The sequence below is a fragment of the Dromaius novaehollandiae genome, chromosome 15, assembly GCF_036370855.1.
Source record: "Dromaius novaehollandiae isolate bDroNov1 chromosome 15, bDroNov1.hap1, whole genome shotgun sequence".
Classification (NCBI taxonomy): domain Eukaryota; kingdom Metazoa; phylum Chordata; class Aves; order Casuariiformes; family Dromaiidae; genus Dromaius; species Dromaius novaehollandiae.
In genome coordinates, this window is record NC_088112.1 from 8981096 (window position 1) to 9005767 (window position 24672).

General features: G+C 39.4%; 1 protein-coding gene across 2 annotated transcripts in view; it reads right to left on the bottom strand.

The window, feature by feature from the left end:
* Positions 1 to 24672, bottom strand: part of GABRG2 (gamma-aminobutyric acid type A receptor subunit gamma2) — a 73789-nt gene that overhangs the window by 14543 nt on the left and 34574 nt on the right. For both annotated transcript variants that reach the window (XM_026117515.2, XM_026117506.2), the window contains exons 5-6: positions 23839 to 23921; positions 22996 to 23133 (exon numbers count right to left, since the gene is read on the bottom strand). In XM_026117515.2, the coding sequence (XP_025973300.1) occupies positions 22996 to 23133; positions 23839 to 23921 (221 nt within the window). The remainder of the gene's footprint in view (positions 1 to 22995; positions 23134 to 23838; positions 23922 to 24672) is intronic.

The window sequence follows — 24672 nt, forward strand, 5'->3', positions numbered from 1 at the left end:
ATACAGGCTATCACTTGTTCTTTAAGGACTGATCAAATGACTAGCAACTGGGATTAATGTAGGTCACTGCCTATATGGTAACTAGTAGGCATAATTTTGTTAGCGCAGCCAATAGCAGCCACATGGTGCATGCAGACCCAGACACGCACCAGCTGTCCACATTGCCAACAGGTTTTTTTCTCTCCTAATTTTAAACAGAAAACCACAAAAGAGCAAACAGTCAAGAACTTTTAAAAGGTTTGCTTGGAGAACCATATGAAAATATAGCTAGAAATGGAACCTTTTCTCCAAATTAACTAATATAAACAAATACATTAAAAAATGACTTGTTCTGTGTGGAAAACCCTGTTCAGCTCATCTGTCTAGATAAGCAAACAGCAAATAAAAAATTAATGCCACAGTAGAATCTTTGTTTTCTAGGATAATTCCCCATATTGATTTATACAAACACTCAAAGGCCATAACTGACTTCTATGGCCATATTAGCATAGGAGCAGTTGTGAGAATAAATCCAGCTCCTGTATGATAGAAATATTACCAAAGTATTATCACCTTTGCACTACACATAATGAGTATAAGCTACCTAAATTTTTAATGAGAACAACAGTGGCAGCAGAATTCATCTTCTTTTCCTCATAAATAACTAATAGGTACATCCTTGTTCTCTCTCTCCTTTACTGTTAATATAGACAAAGGTTTCATCTTCTGTTATGCAGAGAACCCTGTTCACACTGTGTTTTTTAAGAAAGAACGTATAAGTAGCAGTTTAATGGAAAAGATGTGTTTTCTTATTTTTAGTCATGGTACGTGAAAATGCCATCAAAATAGTAACACAGGGTTTCTATAAATAACTCCTTTAACTTAGCAGCTACAGTTGTAAATTAGTTGTCAGTTAGTATTCTAAACTAACTAAACTTTCACTCCAAATGAAACTTAGTTGAAATTAAAGAAAGACAAGAGAAGACCACATTCATACTGTGATTAGGAAGGCCACTCAGGTCATGAAGAATTTGAAAAAAACAAAACTGTTTCTAAAAATGTTTAAAATATTTTAACAGCACTGGAAGGTCTCAATCATGTGATCAGGTGATCCAAGAGTTTACTGTCTCAGTGAGATGTTCACATTTCTAGAACATGTGAGTAATATCTGTTACCGTTCTGGAACTGATGTAATTGTTTCTTGCTGTGTATTAATTAGTTCAGTGTCTTACATATCTGAGCTGGAGCTAGGTACTGAAATCCTGCTGAATCTAGCCAAACTTCTAATTCTCTCTATCTCTTAAAAATCCCAGCCTACCACTCCAGTATTGACTATAAAATCACAGCAAATAGGATCCCTAAAGAAGTATCTTTCTTCTTTAAAGCAGGGAGTGTTTAAGCCCTGTTTGATGCCCTTTCTATACAGCTATTTAGTAATAGCAAGTAATACCTAGCTGGAAAGCTTGTGGCACACTGGAGGGCAGCAGGGTCACCAAACAACTGCCACTAGTGGAGAAAGATATTTAGGAACGGCAAAATACGGACAAAGCTTTTTCCGTTTCATGTCAAGACAGGTGATGGCACCAGGGTTTGGGTGCACGCTGTGCTCAGCAGCAGCTGGGTGTAGATGACTCCCTCCCCAGAAAGGCAGGAGAAGGGGAGAATAGGACAACTGGCTCCGAGACTTCTGGGCCCACGTCAGTCTGGTGTCAGACTGTGGGGGGCTACACTGTGCAGTACAGCTCTAATCTGGCATGAACAATCATTTTTAAGAGCTGTGTATTTGTCTTGATGCATCTTCATTTGGCCTTTTCCCCCCATTTCTTTTCCTGCCTTGACAGGACCTGTATGGAGTTGGAGTTGTGCTGGCATTTACTGTCGTGGTAGGGTACTGGGTATGCCTGAAAATCCTCCTCAGTGAGATGTCTTGCACTGTTGTCATGGTATAAGGAAAACAAAATACTCCTTTCTAAACACACAATTTTCTGTGAGGATTCAGATTTAATATATTCAAATGATTTGATTGTACAAAGTCTGAAATGACCCATTTTGATGTTTTTTCTCTGAACAGATATTAGAAAGTACTTAGGCCTGTCTAGTTCAGCACTATCGAAATGCTGCTTCTAAGATTTGACATTTATCATAGAAAGAGATGTAAATACTAGCTCCTCCAATGCAATGTGTTTTTACATATATCAGAGTAAAATCATTTTTAGCCAAACTATTTGGTCATTTGGGCACATGAGTGAATTTTTGTAAAGGCGTGGCCAAAATTTTATCAGATTTATTGATATCTAGAGTGAGAAATGGAAAGAGTGTGGGGAAAAGGCAGAATCACAGCACCGCCCCCACATCTCTGACCATGAGACCTGCTCATTATCTCATCCTTTGCCACGTGCCCTTTTCTTTGTTGCCATCCTTCACAATTTTTTGTCCTTGCATCCATTTTTCAACCGCATAATGACTAGACAATTAAAAAAAAAAAACTCTCCTCCTTTTCAGAAACACCCAACAGTCTCTTTCCCTCTGAGGTTTAGCAACCAAATACCAGCATTGTATCACAGGGAGTCATGCGGCTAAACAGAACACGCTGCGTGTTTAGCTTTTGGGGAGCAGCGGGGGCGGGCCTGCCAGGGCGCCGTAGCTGCCGGCGTGCCGCGGGCTGGGGGCAGCGGGCGGCTGGGCCTGCTGCGTGCCCGGCACACCTGGGTGCCGCGCGGGGGACGAGGCTGCTGGCGATCGCCCCCAGACAGTGCCGCAGCCGGGCCAAGGCGTTCCAGCCCCACTTGAAATATCCATTTCTAAGCCACGATTATAGCTCGATTACGTAATGAGGTAAAACGACATTAAGACTTTGACAAAGCTTGTACTGTAGTCCATTTATATAAGATTATCTCTGGGATTCAGATAGCTGCAAGCCGGGTTTTCAATTTACATTCCAAAGGATGAATCCTAACTACATCGTACAGCAGCGGCGAGGGGGCGGAGGAGGAAGGAGATTTCCTCTTTTATTCTGTTTTTAGAGAGTAACACGTGTACGTCTGTGTGTGAACACGTCTGACGTCAGACACCTTGATTTCCTGCGGGAACGGGGAGAAGGGGGCTGCTATTAGTTTGTGTTTGTGTGAAATGACAACCCCAGCTGATGAAGCTCCTGCAAAATGCGATGAATCATTGCAGCTATCCAAGCAGCTGAAATGTCTCTGTGTGTGACATAACTTTCTGCCGACGGTTCTGGATTTGGTTTGGTCCTTGACCACTCATTCTGCGCAGTGTTGTTTTCTCTGCTCACTGGACAGAACATGTTCCCATTCTCATTAGTTGCTAATTACAGCAGGAAAGAGTGTAATGGCCTTAGGCAGCAATTCCCGCCTATTATTGTTGCTCCCACCTTCTCTGCAAATTCATGGAGACAAGATCCACCATAAGAATTCTTTTTGCTGAAAAATATCAGTATGTGGAAACTTATTGAGGTTTGGGGGAAAACTGAGTGCATATGTTTCTAATGTTCCATCTGTGAAATTGGAAGGGAAAGTGAACTTTACGCCCCTGTATATTTTCCTCTAAAATTTTTCTAGTTGTGGCATAATTACAAACAACTTACCCCCCTTTTTTTTTTAAGCAGCTAAGCTACTACACTGGCTTTAGCAAGCACAGGAGGATTTTTAGTGTGCGCGATTAGTGTTCAGCTGCGGCAGCAGCATGATGTAATAGATTGCAACTGCTGGGAGGGAACCATTATGCTCCAGTGTGTAAATAATCTGCAAATTAAAGAACCTTCTGCTCCCCTTCCCGTTCCCCTCCTCCCGAGGAAGCTTCAACCCAGGAGGAAAGCCCTGCATCTCATCGCTGAGCGGTTAGGAATAGTTAGGGCTTTTCTTTTTTATCCAAATAACATGTTTGACTTACTGTGATAAATATAATATTGGAGAAAATAGTTAAGCAAATGTGAGGATGACAGAAATTTCAAGTAAAGTGAGAGCAGAGGGCCAGAATTTCCAAGTAACATAGCCAGCTGGGTGCTGTTCTGTTGCAAATCTTGCTGTGCCTGACTCAGTCAGGCTCCCCATGTCCTTGGCTATTTTGGATGTCTGGTTGTTGCCTGAATACCTAAATAAAGGCAGTCCTCTTAAAAAAAATAATGGACCTAGCTAAGGGCTCTGTGCACGTTTAAAGCAAGTCCTTGCTTTGTTTTGAATATTTGACTTACTATCATGATAACCCTAAATGTTTTGAGCTATAGCGAAATCACCAGTGTGAGTAAACAAGAAATATTGTTTCATCATATTTCATTCACTTCAGGGTATCCAGATGGCATATCCATTTCCTGGTGGCATCCAACTGTGGCTGCTCATAGACACAGGGAGAACTGGAGATGACTGGTTTGTTACCATACTTCCAAGCATATGCACTGTGCCGTATCCCTGGTGCTCGAGGTCAGCCACACTGTCAGGGTTATGAAACTTCATGAAATAAAAATAGTCAAAGCCTTAAATTTTATCATGTTGAAATTTTCAATAGTTTGCAGCAAGGAAAAAAGGCACAGAATGGTGGTTATTTTGGTTTTACAGGGGTGGTAAATCACAACATTTAGACTGAAGCATGGATCTGTATATATGGGCTTCCTAGGCAGCTGTGGGGAGGAGCTGCATGAAAAGGGAATATGGAGAACTCTAGCAATAGTAAGTAGTGTAAGATGTAAAAAAGTGGGAATGGAATAAAAGAAGATAGCATTTTGAGGCCTATATTAACCACTGCTAACATTAAGTACCTGCAGTAACAAAATTAGAAGAAAATGGTCAATTAAGAGAGACAGACAACTTCCAATGAGCAACTCAGACCTCCTGACACGGACTAATTCCCTTCTAGGTGCCCATCTCAGTTCAGCTGACATCAGGCAGCTGGACTCTGAGGTCCACAGGTGAATCTGGGTGACAGATCTGCTGCCAGTACTTGCTGAACTGGAAAACCTGCATGTTGTTTACATACCCTTTTGCAGACTTCCCAACATTTCTGCAGTGGTTGGAAATTAGATTTAAACCCATTTGGTGAACTCCATAGTATAAAAAAAAAGCAATTTCATGTTTCTGATCTTAATAACAATGGACTTGCGAACATGTTAGCACTCTCTGAAATTAGCACTATGTTAAATGAGCTTTGTGCACGTTCTCGTTGCTGAAGTGGCTGCACAGGACTATGGCTGTTCATACAACACTTTCTTGGATTTGCTTTTACATCTTTCTAAATTGTCTTTGCATGGCAAAGGTCATTCTGAAATTCCTCTGAAAGCCTTTTATTCTGAGAGAAGAGGAATCTGAGGGTCCAATGCATTTAATCTTTGATCTTTGTTTCCAGTTATTTTCAGAGCCAAAAGCCAGTATTAAATAACCTGGGGCTGCAATAAAACTTGATGTTTTCTTCTACTTTCTCTCCAGAAGAGAGAAGGCATGAATGCGTGGAGGCAAAGTTCTGTAGGGAAGCTTCAGATTTTACAGATTCAGACTGCCTGAACCTCCCAGCAGAAGAAATTTTTATACAAGCAAGTACAGTTAGAACACCAGCATCTCGCTTCCACCAAATGCACAGGGCCATCACTAGAAAGGCAGCACTGTAAACAAAGAGCCGGGGGGATGCCGGGAGGAATATAGCATGCTCTATTGCTCCACTTCCAGCACTATTCTTTTCTTTCTTTCTTTCTTTCTTTTTTTTTTAAGACCTCAATTCCATTTATTTTTGGCTTCCTTTAAATATTTTAGAGGATTTCATCAGTGAATATTTTGTTTTAAGCCCCCAGGAAACCAATCTGAGTAACCAAGACAAGACTAAAACTCACCCGGGTATGAGATCCTGGAAGGCAAAACACCAAGGAGCAAAAGTAGTACAGATCAAAACTAGCTTTCTTCAGAGCTCAGTGTGATCAGCTACCAAATGTCGGGGACTTCAGAGAGCTAGGGCAGCTCAGTAAAAGAAGATGACTTCTAGCACAAGAACCCAACAAAGTTACATATTGAAAAATAAATTGGCTTCCTGAAAAACAATATAGCCGAGAAATATCTCAAAGAAGCAGCATGGATTACTGATTAGGACACTAGAGCAGCAGGCAAGATATCGGAGTTCTAGTCCCAGCTCTGTCACTGAACAGCTGTAGGGCTGTCGGCAAGAGATTTTTCTTCTGCCAAGCCTTCTTTGCTTCCCCTGGAAGCTCCATGGACTGTGTGCCTGCTCCGTGTTTGAACAACATCTAATATTCTCAGATACGTAGGCAGGGAGAGAGGATGTTCACACACTTTGTTAAACTGTCTTCTAACACCAACTTTTTGATTAAGACTTTCTGGTACCACTGTGTAGGAATTCCAGTGCCTATGTTAGTATTCGTCTGCATTAATGAGAAGCAGCTAACTCAGTTTGCTTGATAAAGCTTGATTACCAAAACAGCAAATTGTCAGTCTCAGCACTGGCTTCTTAGCACTCAGCACCACTGCACTAACATGAAAGAATAAAGAGAAAAGAAAAACCCTTAAAGAAAAGCAGGAGGAAATGGCACTACTTAGCCTGCAGCGTTCAGAATTTGTTAATGAGGATTTTGTTGTGAAACCAAAATAATCAGCTGCAAATAAAATTTGGATTGGGAAAAGTTTTGACCAGAAAAGTTGCACCTTACTGTAGTTGGGAGGATGCATTTAAGAGCATCTACGTGTCACAGCGTAGCATTGGGCAGATATACTCAAGCTATCTCTGAAGGAATTAGCATGGATAAAGGAAGTGGTATAGCTGGGGTAATATGGTGTTCTGTGCAGGCTGAACAGCAGCGAAACATGTAGCCCGGCATGGCTCTGAGCTGTGCTGCTGTGGACACATCTGGAGAGGCTGTTTCTGGGTGTTTATGCACCTCTCCCTGCTCAAGGCTTTGTCCAGTACCAGTATCAGTTTATGGGGCCACACTTGCAGCACCTCAAATCATTTTTCAGCTGATTCAGTGGATTCTGCAGTTTTTAGCCCGTGCACCCGAAGGTTTAGTTTGCACGCAAACAGCCGCTGTTTGAGTGAAGCAATGTTGAAGATGTCTGTGTCTGTGTGCAGGGGGCAAAGGGAGAGCATCAGGGAGGAGGATTGTATCCCATTTTTAGCTATTAGTGAAGTGTTAAGTAGCTGTCAATGTTTTCTGAATTACAATAGTGATGTGCTCCTGCTCTCACTATCCATTTGCAAACAAGTCCAGTCCGTTGGTGCACCAGGAATGCCTGAGCTCTGTCCCAGTCTGCTAGTGCCGTACGACACTGTTCCGACCCTGTAGCCAAACGTAGCTGCTGTCAGAGTTGCCAGCATCGGTACTGCTGCTTACAGGCCCGGTATTGGTTGTGTCTGCTTATACCTAGGGCTACGTTACTCCCCTGTGAAATGAACGTTTCCTTTTCCTGAGACAGGGGCACTGGTGGAGATTGCCCCTCTGAAGCAGCTGCCTGCTAGAGGCATTGATTTCTTAGGCTGTCGGGGACAAGGAAATGTCCCACTTGTGCCCGTAACCTGTGCAGCGACCTCAGCTCTGCGTTTATTTGCCTGTCTCACTTTGCTTCCCAATACATGGTACTGCCATCATGCAAAACACTCAATATTTGGTATCTTCTCTTCCAAATTAAATCCTTACCTAATATAACTATTGTGTCTACAGCATAATTAGGTTAAAACTTTTAAGCAATTTTACTATTCCTTAGAGTGAACGTAGAGGATTATGTTTCTAAAGGTACTGTAACCTTATGAAAATTTTTAAATCCAAAATGGATGTGTTTTGAAATGCAGAATAGTGTGGAATAGATTTTTTTCCTTCATCTGAATTGTATATGCCTTTTTAGGACCTTTTTTTTTTTAATCACAAATTCATTTGTTTCCAGTTCAAGCCATTCCTCTAGAAAATGCTATTGTGGCCTGATGTTTAGGAGGCAAGCAGCATCCTCATTCTCTAGCTCTCGGTTTGCCTGAGGACAATGTCTGCTCTGATGGTAGACTCCAAATTGTTTCTGGTTTCTTGAGCATTCTGTCTTGCAGAAGCCAGGTGCAAACCTTCAGCAATGTGCAAATTAATCTTGTTCACAGTCACAGCTAACGTAACAGCAGAAACATACACTGACAAAAGTAGGTGTTGCAAAATAGTCTAAGGTGTGATTGGTGAGGAAATTGAATGGAAGAAACTAGCTCTAACAGAACAGTTATTTATATGCTAAGAAAGGAGATGGCAAATGTGTTTGGGTGTATTTATAAGCTCTTGAGCTTTTTAGGAGGATATTATTGACATTAGGTGGAAAGCAAAATTGTTGGAGGAAAGAAAAAGCATCTGTCAAACCCAGAATCTCTTCAGCTCTTAGAAGGAAAAAAATGGGTTTTTAAATCAAAGAACAAGAAGGAATAAAGAAGCACAAAGAACTAGGTTTTGGTTAAAATAGTAAATAAATGTAAAGTTCAGAAGGTAGAAGGCGTCAGTGAGAGAGAAATCATGAAAATGGCAAACAATGAGATGATGTTCTAAAATTATAGTTAATACCAAGAACAAGAGTGAGAGAAGCCATGGGCCTGTATGCAACAGGCCTGAAGGGAAGAATAGAGATGGAGAGGATGCTTAGTTTGAAGATCATGTCTCAAAAGAGATAGCAATGAAACATGAATAATTTATAACTAGTGTCACCATTTCAAGTCAAACAGATCAAGTTGAGGATGTAAAAATTTCTCCTGAGACTACAGATACCAACTTCAAGTTCTAGTCACTCAGTAACCAGCTTTACAGGAATAAAGGTAGAGCTTCCAGGTGTATGTAATCACTCAGGTCCAAATCCTATAAGGTATTTAAATGACTCACCCTTTTTAAGGAGACCTTTGAGGATCTGGACTACTTTTATTTCTCAGATAGGCACATCCAGGATAACGTTCGCAGCTACTACAAAACAGATTCCCCTGGGAATCTCCATTCCACATCACAGTGTGAATAGGATCACATTGTGTGTTTTCAGGCCATAAAGTGTGATCTCTTCCTCTTTTTTAAAAGCTGAAGATACAACACTGTGAATCCCATGGGTTATGTCTTTTTAAGGCTTTCTACTTTTAACATTTTTTGAAAACTGTGGCTAGGAAGCTGTGGACAGAGCTTTACCATGCAGGCCATACCAAACACTTCACATATGTCCATAGGAATATGAAAATCCTGGTATCTAGATGTCTGGAGTGTGTCCTAGATTGTTTTTTAGAAGAGCAGCTACTGTGTTTTTTACTCCGTAGGGAGATAAGGTTGCAATTGTGACTAGGCATCAGAAGAGGTTAATACACACAAAATAGTGACCCAATGGGGTTTGCATTTATCTTTCTGTGGAGGCTGCTGTCATAAAAGACTTAAGGGTTGAGATGAGGGGTTAGATGCAGAAATAATACAGTAGTCATTCATAATCTTGCTTGCTAGCTTCACAGATACAGATTCTAAATCAGGCAAAATCAGATGCCACAAAAGAGCAGGGTACTTAAAAGCGAACATGTAAAGCAATAAGATTGCAAGTGATAACTTCTTACACCCAACATAACAGGATTTGTTGTGAAGGAGCCCCTGACTTTCCTGGAAGGGATGTGGCTGTGGAACTGCCATCCAGTTTCCTTCGAGAAACCACCATCCCCGTCAGGTGAGAGCAATGCTCTCCCTTCGGCAAGCTCTGCCCAGCAGCCAGCCTCCGTTCAGCTTCAGCATCTGTTGGCACCTTTCCCTTGTGAGCACTTTGCCACTCAGAGGCACATACGGCGAGTGGGAGAGAAGGAGTAGCCAGAGCCAAGAGAGCATTTAAAGCCCTTCAGAAGAGTGACAGGGAGAACTCCAAGTTTTGTTGATAACTTCCGATTTGAACTGTGAAAATGACAGCAGTGTTGTTCTCAAGTTGCATCCCAAAGGTTCCCAGCAAGATGAATCCTAAGCATTTTATTATTTCTAGTAGTAGAATAAGTTCAAAAGAAGATGAGTGACAGTAGTTATTGAAAAATACATGTAGTGTTGATGTAGTTTCCTCCCCATCTCTTGATCCTAACAACTCCATGTGAATACCTTTTTAAGTAAAGCAAAGTCAATGTTTGAAGATGTGAAAACACGTGTAAACAAAGTTCTCCAAGTGACTGTCAACATTAAACAATTTATTTATTTGTTGTATTACCAAGAACTAGCAACTTTGATCTTGGATAGAAATTCTACTATCATAGAAATTATATCTAGAACAAAAAAGACAGCTTGTATCCCCCAAATTTTTATTCCCTAGATAAATGTATTATTAGAATTACAGCTTTTTATTATTAAAAATATTAAGAGCCCTTACTGCTTTTTCTAAAAGGCTACTTTCTCCTTTCCATTTATCTTTGTATAGAATTTGAAATCATGTGCTTGGGCAGTAACTGTGGTACTGCATTTAGATCATCATATTAACAAGTATCATACATTTATCTTTGAGTTTAGCTAGTACAGGTGTAATAAAGCACCCTCACTTAACCAGCCTACAAAGTGCAGGCTCTGTAAATTAAGAATTTTAGCAGCTCTGAAAATGGGGAAAATCAGCCCAAGCTACAGTGAAAGATTACTTTGTGAACATTTCCTATGCAAAATTTTTGGTCTCAGGTCTGCTGGAGAATGTCCGTCCAGATTGTCAGTGACTGAAATGAGAAAATTATTATTTCTTTAATTCTGCACACCAAATCCAACATGTATCTGAACTCCGCATAAAATAATTGCCTTTCTTAAATCTACAAATATTAGGTTGAAAACTCTCAGAAGATTTGAGTTGTTTCCTGATTTCAATACAATTCCCCAAATTCTCACTGGGATATTTTGAATCTTAGAGTGTGGGTCCCATCTGGAGTCTGGAATTACCATGACTTGGGAAATTTAGTAAGCAATGAAACAAAAACTAAGTGGATCTTTTTTATAAGCCTCAAAACTGGTGCTGTTTAGCATTTTGTTAAAATTTTGAGAAGCATATTGCTTTTTATCCTGTTCCGCTAAGAGTAATCAAGGTTATACTTTCTCAGGCCATCCTAGTTTGTAGTTCTGAATACATCGATCAATTGTAAGCACATTCAACATAAGGCAGAAGCTGCAAAGGTGTCAAGAAGACAGGTAGAGAGATTGGAGGGACCGTCAGATGATGCTTCCTTACTGCTTTCCACTGCGTCAGCCACTCCGTCTGCCCAGGAAGGCATGAATTTGGTTCTAGTTAGACTCCAGAGAAACTGTCTAGAGATGACCTATGAGAAATGCTTCAGCTGCAGAAAATGCTTAAATTGGCATTTACATGTTCCTTAAACACTAGTGAATTCTATCATGGATGCAAATCTGTGAGAAATCTTCCTTCTGCTCACAGAACTGTTCATTTTTTATTTTAAATTTTCCCTAGAGAAAATCTCTTATCACACCAGGAAACACAAATCTTTTTTAAACTTTTAAGGACATAACAATGAGTGAAGTGGGCCAGCGAGAGAGAGCAGGTAGAGAGTTTCTTCCTCCCAATTCATCAGCATAGAAATATGTCTACAGGATATGGTTAATTCTGAAGCCTAATGAAGAAGAGGTGGGCACCGAAGCTGGCAAACTCAGCAGGGGAATATCTGCTTGCCGTTGCTTTTGTATTGGGTAGTTTCAGAACATAACTGCCAGGAACTGCAGTAGCTACCGCAAGTATAAAATGATTCATTGCTCCACGCAGAACAGGGGCTGCCACAACTCACGGTGTGCCAGCTGGGTTATCTGAGACCAGCCAGCTGGTAGGAAGTTAAACCTTGACAGTCTTAGTCATTACCAAGCCCTGAAATAATATTCACCTGGCTTACGAGACTCTGTCCTAATGTGAACTAATTGTCATAGCCTGTGTGGGGTGAGAGGTCTCTGTGGTGCCTTCTCTCTGGGGGAGCAGTAGGATTTGCTCTTGGCACATAACTGGAAGCAGTTCACAGGTGGGGAGAAATGTCATGTTTCCATGTTGTGGTGTTCAGAGGTTTGATCTTTTCCTCTCTTACTTTTATTCTTGGCCTTACAGATCTGTAGTGAGTTTTTAATATTTGCACTATTTTCTAGTAGTAAATTCTCCCAGCCAAGTTCTTCATTTCCTATATCCATATTGAAAATCTAGGGCTTATTTCTGCAATACTGCTAATTCTAGTCATATGGCTTTTACAGTTATGATTTAAAAAAAATAGGCAAAATAAAAGTAGCTGGGTTCCTTCAAATTCAGTAATATTCTTGCTTTTCCCAAAACAGCAACAAATGGTGCCAAAATCCTTAGCTCTAGAACAAATATAGCAGGAGTGACAGAATGATCTCATAAATTACCCTGGTTATCACTGCTGCATTTGTACAACAAGGACATTAACTTTTTCCTTTACATTTTTTTACCTTTTTTGATTATTCTTAATAGTTCTGTTTCAGTCAAATAGTTTGCTGTGGTAATATAAGAAATAAAATTTTATTGAACTACAAGGATACTTTGAAGGATTCAGAGTTGTTGTTTTATTTTGTTTTTAAATAAATATCACTGGATAACAGCAGGAAATAATTGGCTGTATATTTTATTGCCTGTATTTTTTTATATTTTGCATAAAGAGGAGAGATGTTAAGTAAGCTGAAATAGTTTTTGCTCTCTGTCCTCAGAAAAGGCAGGGTGTGAGCTCATTTTAGGGAGTTTTCTTTTGCTGAGGGTGAGGGATTAAAGCTGGTTTTTTAACTCATACACTCAGAGAATAGAAGCAACCGTGTATGACTGGTTGTTACCACAGCAATATGACCGATTACTTGCTCTTCAAACTTACATTCTCAAGGTTAAGAAAGAAGAAATGATAAACTACAGCCAACAAGAACACGATTCCCATAGGTTTTTTGACCGTTTTCTCATTTCTTAGGGCTATATATGAGAAAACGAGTAACAATTTGCTGACGAGTTTCATGATTACTTCTAGGCACTTGCATTGAGACACACAAAGGGTGTTGTGATACTTTATGCCTTAAATCTTGAAAAATACTTTAAGATTCTCCTATGTAGGGCATGATAGAAGAAGGAAGTATTATTACATAAATTTTATCCTGCAGCTCTTTAGCCTTAATTATGCAGTCTTCTTGAGAGTAGCAAAGAACTCACTTAATAGGCTGTATCATTTTTTGAGATAAGTGGCGTATTTATAGCTTCTATAACGTACATCAGAATGAGGACAATTATGCCTTGTTTGAAAAGGCAATGTTAAAACATGCTATTTACAATTAAGAATTTGGTTTAACAATAAAAAGGGAGGGTTAACATTTATTAAACAAAAGATCATAATGACAAAGACATAAATATTACTACTGTGCTAAAAATTATACTACTATGTTCCTCTGTGAGAATGTGCTGTCAAAGTTACAAGATTGTATTAGGGAATTAGAGCACGTATATATAATCATAGGTAGTGCGTAGAGTATTAGAAGTCCGTACATATTGTGCACATTTTCATTTAACAACCTGGTCTATTTTCTTTTTATTTCTATTTCTTTTTATTTCTTATTTATCATTGATAGAAAAATTAAAAGTCAAAGCTGACTGGTAAGGTCTCTTTAAATTTGGTGGTGCTAAATTAGTTTCGTTTGCTTTTTACACCAGATATATGAGTGGATTGGAGTATTATTAGCTCCCATGAATGCTGTGCGACTCTGATAGTCTTGTTATGGAGCCTTGTGCGTCTTACATCCAATCAGCCTTTCAATCATATCTATTCAAATACAGTGACACCTCCCCACAACAAAACAGCATCCTAGATAAGTAGCTACTGGAAATGCTGTGCAATGACATACTGTTCAGAAGCTAGCCATTTCAGTTACAGACTGAAGGGATTTAACTGTGCAAGAACAACCTCCAAGGCATATGCATTTATTATTTAGGGCATATAAATGCCCCAGGCAAATCCAGAATTATTTCAAATGAACAATCCCTACACTATGCACACCATCATCATTAAGTTGTCATCACCTTCAAAGATCATTCCTGAATTTGTGTTTGTCCCCAAAAGAGAGGGAGGATGATGGAAAGGGAAAAGGAAAGAGGAAAAAAAAAGTGAAAGAAATCATCTTAAAATCATTCTACCACAAACCTATTTTCTGAATACAAAAAGGGTTTAGAGAAAAACCCATCAGTAAGAAAATAAAACATCAGTGCTATGCTGATCATTTTACAGGTTACAGAGTTTACTTTGTGACCTACAGCTCAAAGGCTGAAATGCTCTGGAAATCTGCAATTTATTATTGCTTGAAGTTCAATTATTTAAATAACACAATAAAACACTTATTTGTGTAAATCAGTAATTTCAACGTGCCTATTCACTATGAAGAAAATTCTTCTAGAAAATGCTTTAATATACCGAATCATTGTAATGCTAAAGTAATTGTGAATATCCATTTTTCTTTTACTGCTCAGCTATTATGTCTAATCCTTTTGAACTAAAGATTTCTCCTCACAATTCATTATAATTAGATCTAGCTTTGGTTGCAAACAATGGAATTACAGTGATTTTCTCTTGTGATATTGCAACAGTTTTTGTGAAAGTCAATCAGTGGATGGGATATGATTAAAAAAACAATACCTACCAGGAATTTAAAAAAGGGAGCTGGGATGTTAACATGCTTTGTGTCTCAAAGACTCATCAGTACTTATGAAAATATATTCACAAAGGCATTCTGGGCAACACAAATGCTTGTATGATGTCTAAGAATTTATTTGCAGGACATGCTTTAAGTGATAGGATCAGTCTGTTAATTTGCTGATTTTGTCATGAAATCAAAAACATTGAAAATATGTTTTTTCTTTCTTTGTAAACAACTAAAATCTCTTAAACCAGCTAATTATTTTTCATGCAACTAAATGGACAAACATTTTTCTTGAAGTCATTGTTTGTGTAAATCCATAAAATTATATTTTTACAAAACCAATCTTGCCTTTAGCATTTATGCTCTCGCAATTACCCTGCATTAGGTTCAGCGGAATTACTTTTCAGATGCCACATTATTCTCTGGTTTCTTGTATGTTAATCTTTTTTATCCTTACCTGCCCTTTCTAAAGCTCACTTTAAATTGTCGTAGGTCACACGATCAGACGTGAAATCTTCAGAAAGACAAATTTCAGAGGGGTGACGGGGGCCCTCACGAGCCCTTGTTCAGCGGGGCAGGCATCGCGGGTGGTGTGGAGAGCGCTCCATGCCCCAGCCGCCCGTCCCCCCCGGGCGGTCGTGACTGCACTTTGCTGGGGGGACTCGGTCGGCATTACTGCCTCTAGGAAGAACGGAGGGTCCAGTGGCTGAACCACTCTCACGGGAACTTTAAGAAAGCCTTTAACCTTTCCCGAAAGAGAAAGGAACATTATCAAAGAGCCTTTCAGCTCCGTACACGTAGATAGAAGCAGGTGAACCTGAACGTATAAGCTTGAAACTGTATAAATGCAAAACCAATTGCATATGTTACTTGGATCCATGGGCTTTCTTGTTCGTGTGCAGTTTATGTGCTCCCAGAGGAGCCTGTCAAGGTAGCAGGGAATTTTCGATAGCTTTGCTGTGGCTGGGGTGGGTCCCTAGTGATTCCCAAAACGCCCGCGGGCCTGGTGCTGGGCAGAGCGGGCTCCGGCTGGAGCAGGGGTGGGGAGGCAGCTGTGCTGGCATCCCGCGGTCTGTCCAGGGGGGCTGCTGGGGCCCGGAGCGCCGGGCGAGGAGCCAGGGCGAGGGGACGCATTCATCCCGGTGGGGCTGTGAAGGCCCTCGGCGCCTGTGCCTGACTCTCGGGACACTTCTCCAAGGGGCGGCACCAGGGCGAGTGCGTTGGAGCTGTTCTCACGGTATGGAGCTGAAAAGGTGCACGTGCCCAGGGCTCAGATGGCTACGTGGCAGGCAGGCAGGGAAAAGCCCGCCCGACTAAATTAGCTCATTCATGCAGTCATGTGAATTCATCTATAAATACTCATTTGCCACACAATTAGCCAACTTGGATGAGAAAATGTAGAGTATACAACGGATATGGGGTAGAGGGGATCGTACTACATCTCTCTTTGAAGATGCGATCCGGAGAACTAGACTAATTATTTTTGGTGAACAAACTTTACAACAGTTATAACTTCAGCAAGCAAGTTCATTAATTGTTGTGGTTTGATGAATAGCTAGGCAAATACAGATGTCTGGCTTATTTGAGAAATGTTTGTTATCTACATTCGTTATCCTTCGTAAGTAATCGTATGCAGGACTAGTTACCTCATACTGCTTTTATTCCTTGACAGCATTGTCAAAGTGATGCAAACCACGGCCACAACAAAAGTCCTCCTCCTGCTCACAGATCATCTGTAACCCTTCACAAGGGTGGGGTGTGAAAGTTAAATAACTGAGCTCTGCATTGCCATTTCTTTCAAATAATGACACATTAGGTACAGTAATGTTAAACAGTGGTTCATGTGAATAGTCCCAAATTATTAGAATAACAAAGAGTTTAAATGGGAAAAAATTAAGAATTTATAAGCAAAAATATTGACTGGTGCTCCCTTTCTTGAGAGATGACAAGAATATTTATATTATGAATAGGATCTTAAGATACAGCTATTAAAATATTTTAAGAGTATCCTAAAGATATTAAGGCTATTAGCTTGGAGCTGAGGATTGAAGCACCATACAAAAAAAAAAGCCTTTCAGTCCATTGTGTCTGCTTGCTGCTTTAAATGTTTCACTGTCATAGAGAGACGGTATTCTTTTAGCGGGTATGTCTAAGGTAATAATGAATACAGCTGTTTAAAAAACTAGGATAATGAGACAAATACCCTCCTAAGCCATTGAGAGAACAATAAAGATACACAGGACGGTCTGAGACACAGTAGGCTGGAGTCTCTGTTGATTTACAGCTTATGTCATCATTTGCTCCTCTGCAAAGTGAGTACAAAGATGTTTAAATGCTGCCACATGCAAAATGCAGATATTTGTATCTTGTACCTATTCACTAGATCAAAATCTGCAGACAAGGAATGCCTGTCCATGCTCAGATGGACTTCCCTGCCAATACCGTATGCTGTGAGCAGTCCATATTGAAGACTAGACCTGTTTACGGGCCTGCCAAGGGTTTCTAGGCACTGTGGTGTCTCACCTATGGCTATTTTCAATGCCAGGACCATTTCCCAGCAGAGATATGTTTACATATTATATGTACCTGTCATATCATATTTGACTAAATAAACATAGGGAGAAGACTCCTGGTTGTTAGGAGCATTACGAGAGCTCGGAGGACTGCCTGCCTGCCAACAGTGCACTTCATTACAACAGAGTATAAAGATAAAGTATAAAAATCTGGAAATATGTCTTCTTCCACAAAATAATAGCCAGGACCACATTTTCCTGATAAGCAGAAACTATCCACACATCTATTGATGTGGCTTAAAAGATGCATAACACGATAAATATTTCATTAAGAATTTGACACTGTTTATCAGCTATGAGCAAAACACAGTCTCTACTGCATGGTTCCTAGTAGCTCTGCAAAACACAGAGCAGTAAGAAACTAAAAAAGGAATTTGCAGGCATCAGTTCATCAGTCTTGGGGATACTGTGCAACTTGTTCATCTGCTATTTCTTGATTATTTTTATGATGCTTATACCTAATTAAAAATTCAGGATTGGCTCTGCGAATAAGGACTAGATAATGTCCAGGCTAAAAAAGGAACTCTCCAGTCACAGAAGTGCACTGTGACTAACAGAAGCTCCATCTGTCCTGAAAAATTACACTTTCAGAAACTACTGTGCATAGTACAGTGTTCAGTATCAGGTGACAGGATTGATGTACATTCAAAAACACTGAATAATCAGTAGGACTAAAGTTTGTCAGGTAGCGTTATGAAATTCATAGAAACTTCTTGATGGAAAGACTTTTGGGATGTAAGTTAGTCCTTTCCGCCCGGTCTAAGGTATGATCATTACATTTCTAGACTCTCTCTCACAGATATTTAATTTATTTCTTAAAACCTTTGATTTCAAGTATTCTACAATCTCCCTAACTAGTCTGTGCTAGTGCTGATTATTCTTATGTTTTAAAAAGGATGTGTTTGGTTTTTTTCCCTGTCTATATATTACTTGATGCAAATCAGCTGATGATTTCTCTCCTAACCCTATAAAGAACCATAGCCTTAGCTGTCCTTTGATCACCAAGCTTCTTTCTTCCAAACAAGCTCCATCCTTCCAGACATTTCCATAGGTTCCATGTTTTCTAAAACTTTAACTTACTGCTCTCTGCTGGACTCCCCTCTTTTTATTAAAATGTCACACTGAAAAGTGAACATTTTTTTTTAATCCAGCAGAATGGAGCAACTATTTGGCAGTTCTTCATGGAGTAGAAGAGTTAATATTACTTCCAAGTTTTACCTACAACAACCTGGGCAACCTATCTCAGAAGAAGTAGGATTTTTGGCAGTGGTATCACATTATCCATCATAATATGTTTGTGGACTACTACAGCTCCCAGACTTCTTCCTACACAACTACTGATCCTTTTGTATTTGTGCATTTGAGTATTTCCTTCCTGGAATCTCTCTCTCTTCTTTATTTAATATAACAAATTACAAATTTTGGAATTGTCCTATTTTAGACTTCCCAAAGTGCAGCATCTCACTGATTGGTGTCATCCAATTGTGCATTATGTACTGCAAAATGTAAATTGCTCTATCACTTGTTACACAGCAGTAACAAATGGAAAAATTAAACCTTACATTTCTTGCTTGCCAAATCAGTTGAGAGAATTCCCTATAAAATCTTCTTTGATGTTCCTCCTAAACAACCTACACGCACGGAGACACATTTTTATTCTATAATGTGATTTTGCCTGATCTCTATAATATTTTCATTCTGACATCTAAAAAGTGGAGAACAGCAACATTTGCTGACATGTTTCACAAGTGGTGAACTTGCCAAACTAATTTCCCATCTCACTTATTTTTAATCCACACTGAATCTCAAAGGTCAGAAGAGAAATAAGATAGAAAATGTTGTTTTTAAAGCAAAAATAAGAAGTCACATTGATTTGAATTAGAGGTAGATGTAAAATGATGTGTGTGCTGGAGCAGCCCTTTTTGGTTTTCTTCTCTTACTGCTGGTTATGATATGATACAACTCTTTTTATTTCTATGCTAACTGTCCACTCTGCCACGCTTACCAACTATTTTAACAGTAGTATAAATATGTAGATAATACTTCTAATAAATCACACACCTTTAAATAAACACACATAAAATATACCATGAACTCTGAACATGTCATAGTAAAACAACTGCCTTCCTCCGGATTAGGTTTCAGATAGGATTTTATAAAATAGACAGCAGCTTGGTTTGGAAAGACAACACATGGCTTTGTCCATCCAAATTTGGGGAAAAGTTGAATTTTTATTCCCTAGACTCAGTCAGTGATTTCACTCCAGCTTCTACCCTTGACAAGAGAAATATTTTTTCACCAGCTTATCCCTTTTTATTGGAGAACTGCAGTACCATTATGGGGATGGAGCCTGATACTGTGAGCAAAAAGTTTACACAGAAGAAAGGGTAGAAAGGGGGAATACTGGCTGTATTTCTGTATGTCTGGATATTTCTGTGTTGTTACTGTACAGACTATCTAGTCATTTTGATGAAATGTCCATATACCTGCAACTGGAGAGTTGCCAGTACCTTTCCTTAACCGTCCCAGGTACTGCAGACACTGGATTTCATTAGCTAAATCATGTCTTATTGTTTGGTTGTCTGTGACTTTCAAAGAAAATTAAGTTCAGTGGGGAGAGTAACAAGATAACAATTCAGGGTGACTCATTTCAGGTAAGAGGAACAGGACGGTTTGTAATAGTTCAGCTGCTTTTTGCTGCTATTACTAGGATTTTCTAACTGCTCAGGGACACAACTCCAACATCTGGTGCTCTCTTACATCTTACAGCTGTGCTGTCTAACATCTGCTGGGGCACGCACAGGAAGAGCTGCAGATAAATGTGGTCACTTCAGCAAGTCTGTCAGCTCTTCTGAACCTTACACACGAATGATACTTCCCCTTCTCTGTCCATAGCTCAGCCCAGATCTCGCACGTTCTGCTATGACATGACAGACAGTGAGGTAACGGCGTTCATAACCACCACGTTTCAGCACACTTTCTGGTTCTCTGCTGCAGTGGCCCAGCCAGCCAGGAGCCCTGCGAAGGGCTGGACCGTATTAGTCCCTGGGAGGCATGTGGCCAGAACCACGAGTTCGATCGGAAATGCAATAAATGCAGGTGTGGAAATTTGACTCCGGGTTAAATGCCATAATGCTACTCCCAAGGCTCCGACTGCTAACTGTTAAATCTCGTATGCTCTAATTCCCCCTTCTTGTGTTCAAGTTGCTCTGGTTTCCCTTGTCATCTAACTTTGGTTGTGGGAAAGAGTTTTGGGAACTATATTCGTCTTTCCAAAATCTTCTTAGTCTTTCTATTATCTCCTCCACTGTAGCTAAGCTCACATCCCCACTGAAACATTGCCAGTGGGACTATCCTTTAGTTTGTACCTAAACCCCATCATCCACAACAGGAAATTAGCTGCACAAAGCCCTGAGACTCACCTTGGCCGTGTGGGTGCTCAAACACTTCACATGGGCGTGCAGGCTGCACGTAGGATACAAGTAAATCTAAGAGCTTGGAACATATTTCCTATGTCTTTTTTCTTGGAGAAACTGTTAAAAATATGTGTGTATATAAGACAGTGATTATAGGCAGCGATTGGGACTGGCTGAGGAATAGTGGACTTAATGCTGTTCCCAGCACACCTAGCTAAACAGCGAACACTGTCCAGGCCCTGCCAGCTCTATCGCAATATTTATAGGAGATAAACCAGATTCACTAACAGTCCTATTTTGTTGTTTCACCTTCTGATTATTTAGATAATGCACCTGGATCAAAATCAAAGCAAATTTTCATGCCTATCTGTGGTCATAGAAACAAAAGGAGCAGGGAAAATCAAACATATGCTAACCACAGAGAAGAAGCATACAAGCAGGACTTTTTTCCAAGTTTTTTTTACCCAGCAGATCTTTGAAACAGCTTAAGTAGCTTTCAAGAGCATTTCTTCTTAGGAATCTAGTGATAACTAGAGTGATTCTTTGCTGCTTTAAAGTGCATGCTAACTGCTAATTACTTATTTTTGTTTAAGCAAATTAAAAAGGCTGGCATGTGTCATCATATTAAAAACAACTGACACAACATTATGGTAGTACTCCAGGAGAATAGTACAAGCTTGAGTGGTTAACCCCTGAAAAATGCTTCTCTTTGAATGGGAATGTGTCTTTTTCCTGTTTGTCTTTTATTTTTAGTTTATTTCTCAGTAAGTGCTCTGTTTGCATTAGCAGAATATTGGATCTGAAGCTTGTAGCATGTTGAGATTTTATTGCTTTCTATCTCTGGCTAAAACCAGTTTATTAGAGGATGGCTCAAGCAGAAAAAGAAAGAAAAAATAGCAAATAAAAGAAACTCGAATTAGGTCTGAAGTAAAGGCAGGGTTCAGCCTGAGCAGGATGGGACCTTGAACCACACTTTGGCTGGCTGCTGCCTTTCGTGCTGTGCCTGTTGCAGGGGCAGTCTGAGCTGAGATGCATTGCTGTTTATATTTTTGCTTTGAGAGCAATTCCACCGTGTCACATGTAATGGTAGTTATTAGTGGCTATGGCTCCCACGCACACTCCTCTCTTGTCCTCTTTTGCACCTTTATTTTTTTCCCTGGGAAAATGTGAAAGGTCAAATGCTTTCTTGAATAACTGACTAAATATCTACCTCAGCTAGAGTGGCCGGAGATGCCATAAGGCAAATGTGGCTACAACTGGGAGGCTTCAGTCCATTTTTACCCTGCTCATAAGACTAAACATGTCATCAGTGCTTAATATCCAGTGATTCACAAGTTGGATGTTGAATTAATTCTCAGCCTCTTTCTTTGCACTCCAGCGTAATGCACAGCAGGCTGCTCTCAACTCTAGCAGATCTCACTCTCCTTTTGAATATAACAGCAATGCTGACCTTTTAGAAATACTTGTGTTATTTCTTTTAATGGATGGGGATATTTCTGAAGTCAGAATAAGCAGAAAGGTCTTTGAATTTAAATCAATATATTTGCCAGAACAATAACATAGAGGTAAAAATCAAAAACAACCTGGAAAGAAAAACTGCTTTCATTTCACTATTCTTTTTGAAAGTAAGAAATCAAAGACAAGGGATATCATGCACATACAAGAATATTAATATGCAATTCTTCTCATATTCACTGATTTCCTTTCCACCGACAAATACAACAATATATATGTCTAGGAGAATTTATTTTCCTGCTTAGTTAGTAGGATTTAAATTGCCATTTTTATTAAAAGCTGAGTCCTTCCTCATTTATCATTTTAAATTCCATTACTTGTTTCCAAGGAGATAGAAATATGCAGGAGAATCATCTGAGACTCTGGCTTGCAAGGCTGTTCTTTTTAATGAGAGCTGAATGTGCCCTGTTTTAAGGAACAAAATACACTTGGAGCTGCTGTAGTAAAGAGGTTGGGACTTTGAATTTCATTTCTGCCCAGACCTACATTCTGCTTTTGGGAGACGGAGAATGGAATTGTAAGATGTTAAAAGCAACCTTCACAACATCACTGTCACCTTAGTGGCTCACCTAATGCTGTTTTTCACACCAAGGCAGGCTAGGCAGTATGGTCTAGCCTCCCCACCCCTTGCTGGTAGTGGCTTTCTCTTGTCAGTTCTAGGAATTTCTTTCAGAAATCCAACCTTGGAGAATCCAAGAATGGACAGTAGACTACAATTCATTTTTCTTCCTGTGAGTTCTTCTTCAGAAATATTAAAGCCTGGCTCATGCCATAGATGTTTAAAAGTCTGCATTTGTTCTGTGAAGTGCCAATGCTGAGTTTCAGACAATCATATTTCTTTTTTTTTCTTTAATAAAATCCTAAATTAATTTGAGGGTAAACAGATCAGTTGTCTTACCTGAAGTAGTCTTCACCACCTCAGTTGTATTTCTTAATCCCGTAAAGGAAAACTGGTAAAGCCTCCAGGACCTGGTGTCCCCCACCTCCACTGAGCTGCGCTTCCATTGGTAAATGATCTCTTCTCTTGGGTAACCATCTTATTACAAGGGAAAATACAGAATGATTTGTTTCACAGTCATTGCTAGGATTTTATTGTTCTTTTGGGGAAGAAAACTACCATTGTCTATTTCTGGGAAAAGTCTGCAGCAGCATATTGCAAGTTACGGATGGTTTTTTTTTTTCAAACTACTTAGTAGTGGCTTTTACTCAACATCACATTTCATTTATTATAAATTAAAACAGCACTTCAGATAAATATTTTTAAAATGACTTTTTTTGTTTTTGTGTACCTAATATGATGCAATTTTGCCCAACCTTCAGTTCCTGCCAAAAAAATCTTCAGCTGGACTAGAAATTCACTCCTTGACCTGTTTGCAAGAAGTCAAGCATCCTTGACTTCAAATATTGCTAATAGTGAAACTCCCATGTGCAAAGAGAAAGTATCAGCCCATAAGTTGATAAAAGTAAAAATTTCTGCAGTTATGCTAAGATATAAGCATAAATTAATCATACATGTCCCAGAAGTTATGCCATTTTCATATAACATCCCTATATTATATTTGTGAATATATATCATTTGAGTACTTGAAAATAAGGTCAAAATAAAATTGAAAACCATGGGACTATGTCTGGTTAAGAATATAACCCTAGCTGACTCTGACTGTAAAAATATATATTTATACGAAGTAACTCAGTGTGGGATAGGAAAGTGACTGAATATATTTCTAGGTGTGTTACTTACAGCTTGAAAATTCCAGTGGGCAGGAATGAGCATCCATGGGGAAGTTGTGTAGCTGCAGCTGACATTCAGCATCGATTGTCAGCCTAAGGAGAGAGAGAGCAGAATATACAGAACACACTCAAGAAATCTGTACTTGCAAAACAAGGCTCTTACTAATATTGAACAAGATATTGTAAACAGAAGTACCAACATGTATATATTATTTTGGCTCTTCCAAACATATTCCAAGACATCATGGTTATTGATAAGCAGTGTTTCTTTCTTAGTTACAAAGGCTCTTATCATCTGCTTTCAAGACTGTAATAGAATATGTATTAAAGTTTTGTTCCTATGCATCTGAAATGGCAGCATTACTCATGACTAGCAAATCCATAAGTGAATATGCAGGTCATCTCATACAAGCAGTGACATATCTCTATGTCACAACATGCTATAATGAACTATGGAGATGTATTTTACATGAAAAAAAAATCTATTTCAGAAATGACAGATGTGAGTCCTCTGTCCAAATTTAGACATCTACATCCAACACAGTCATCTAGACTACCTTTATAGCTCGTAGGAAAAAGGCACTCTGAGGATATACTGCATTTCATTCCAAAATAGACATCTAAACTAAGTTAGAAGAAGAACGTACTAAAAATGTGTGTTCCTCTCCAAAGAATTTTAGGAGAGTCTATACAGTAACTCAGGTCATGTAGGTGATATAGGTATCTTTCAGGTAGAGACATGTACTTTTAGAAAACCAAAATTAGACAAGATATATCCACTGATGTGCCTACTAAAAACTCTACCATTTTTCATTCAGTACCTTCATTGTTGCTAGCCTATACA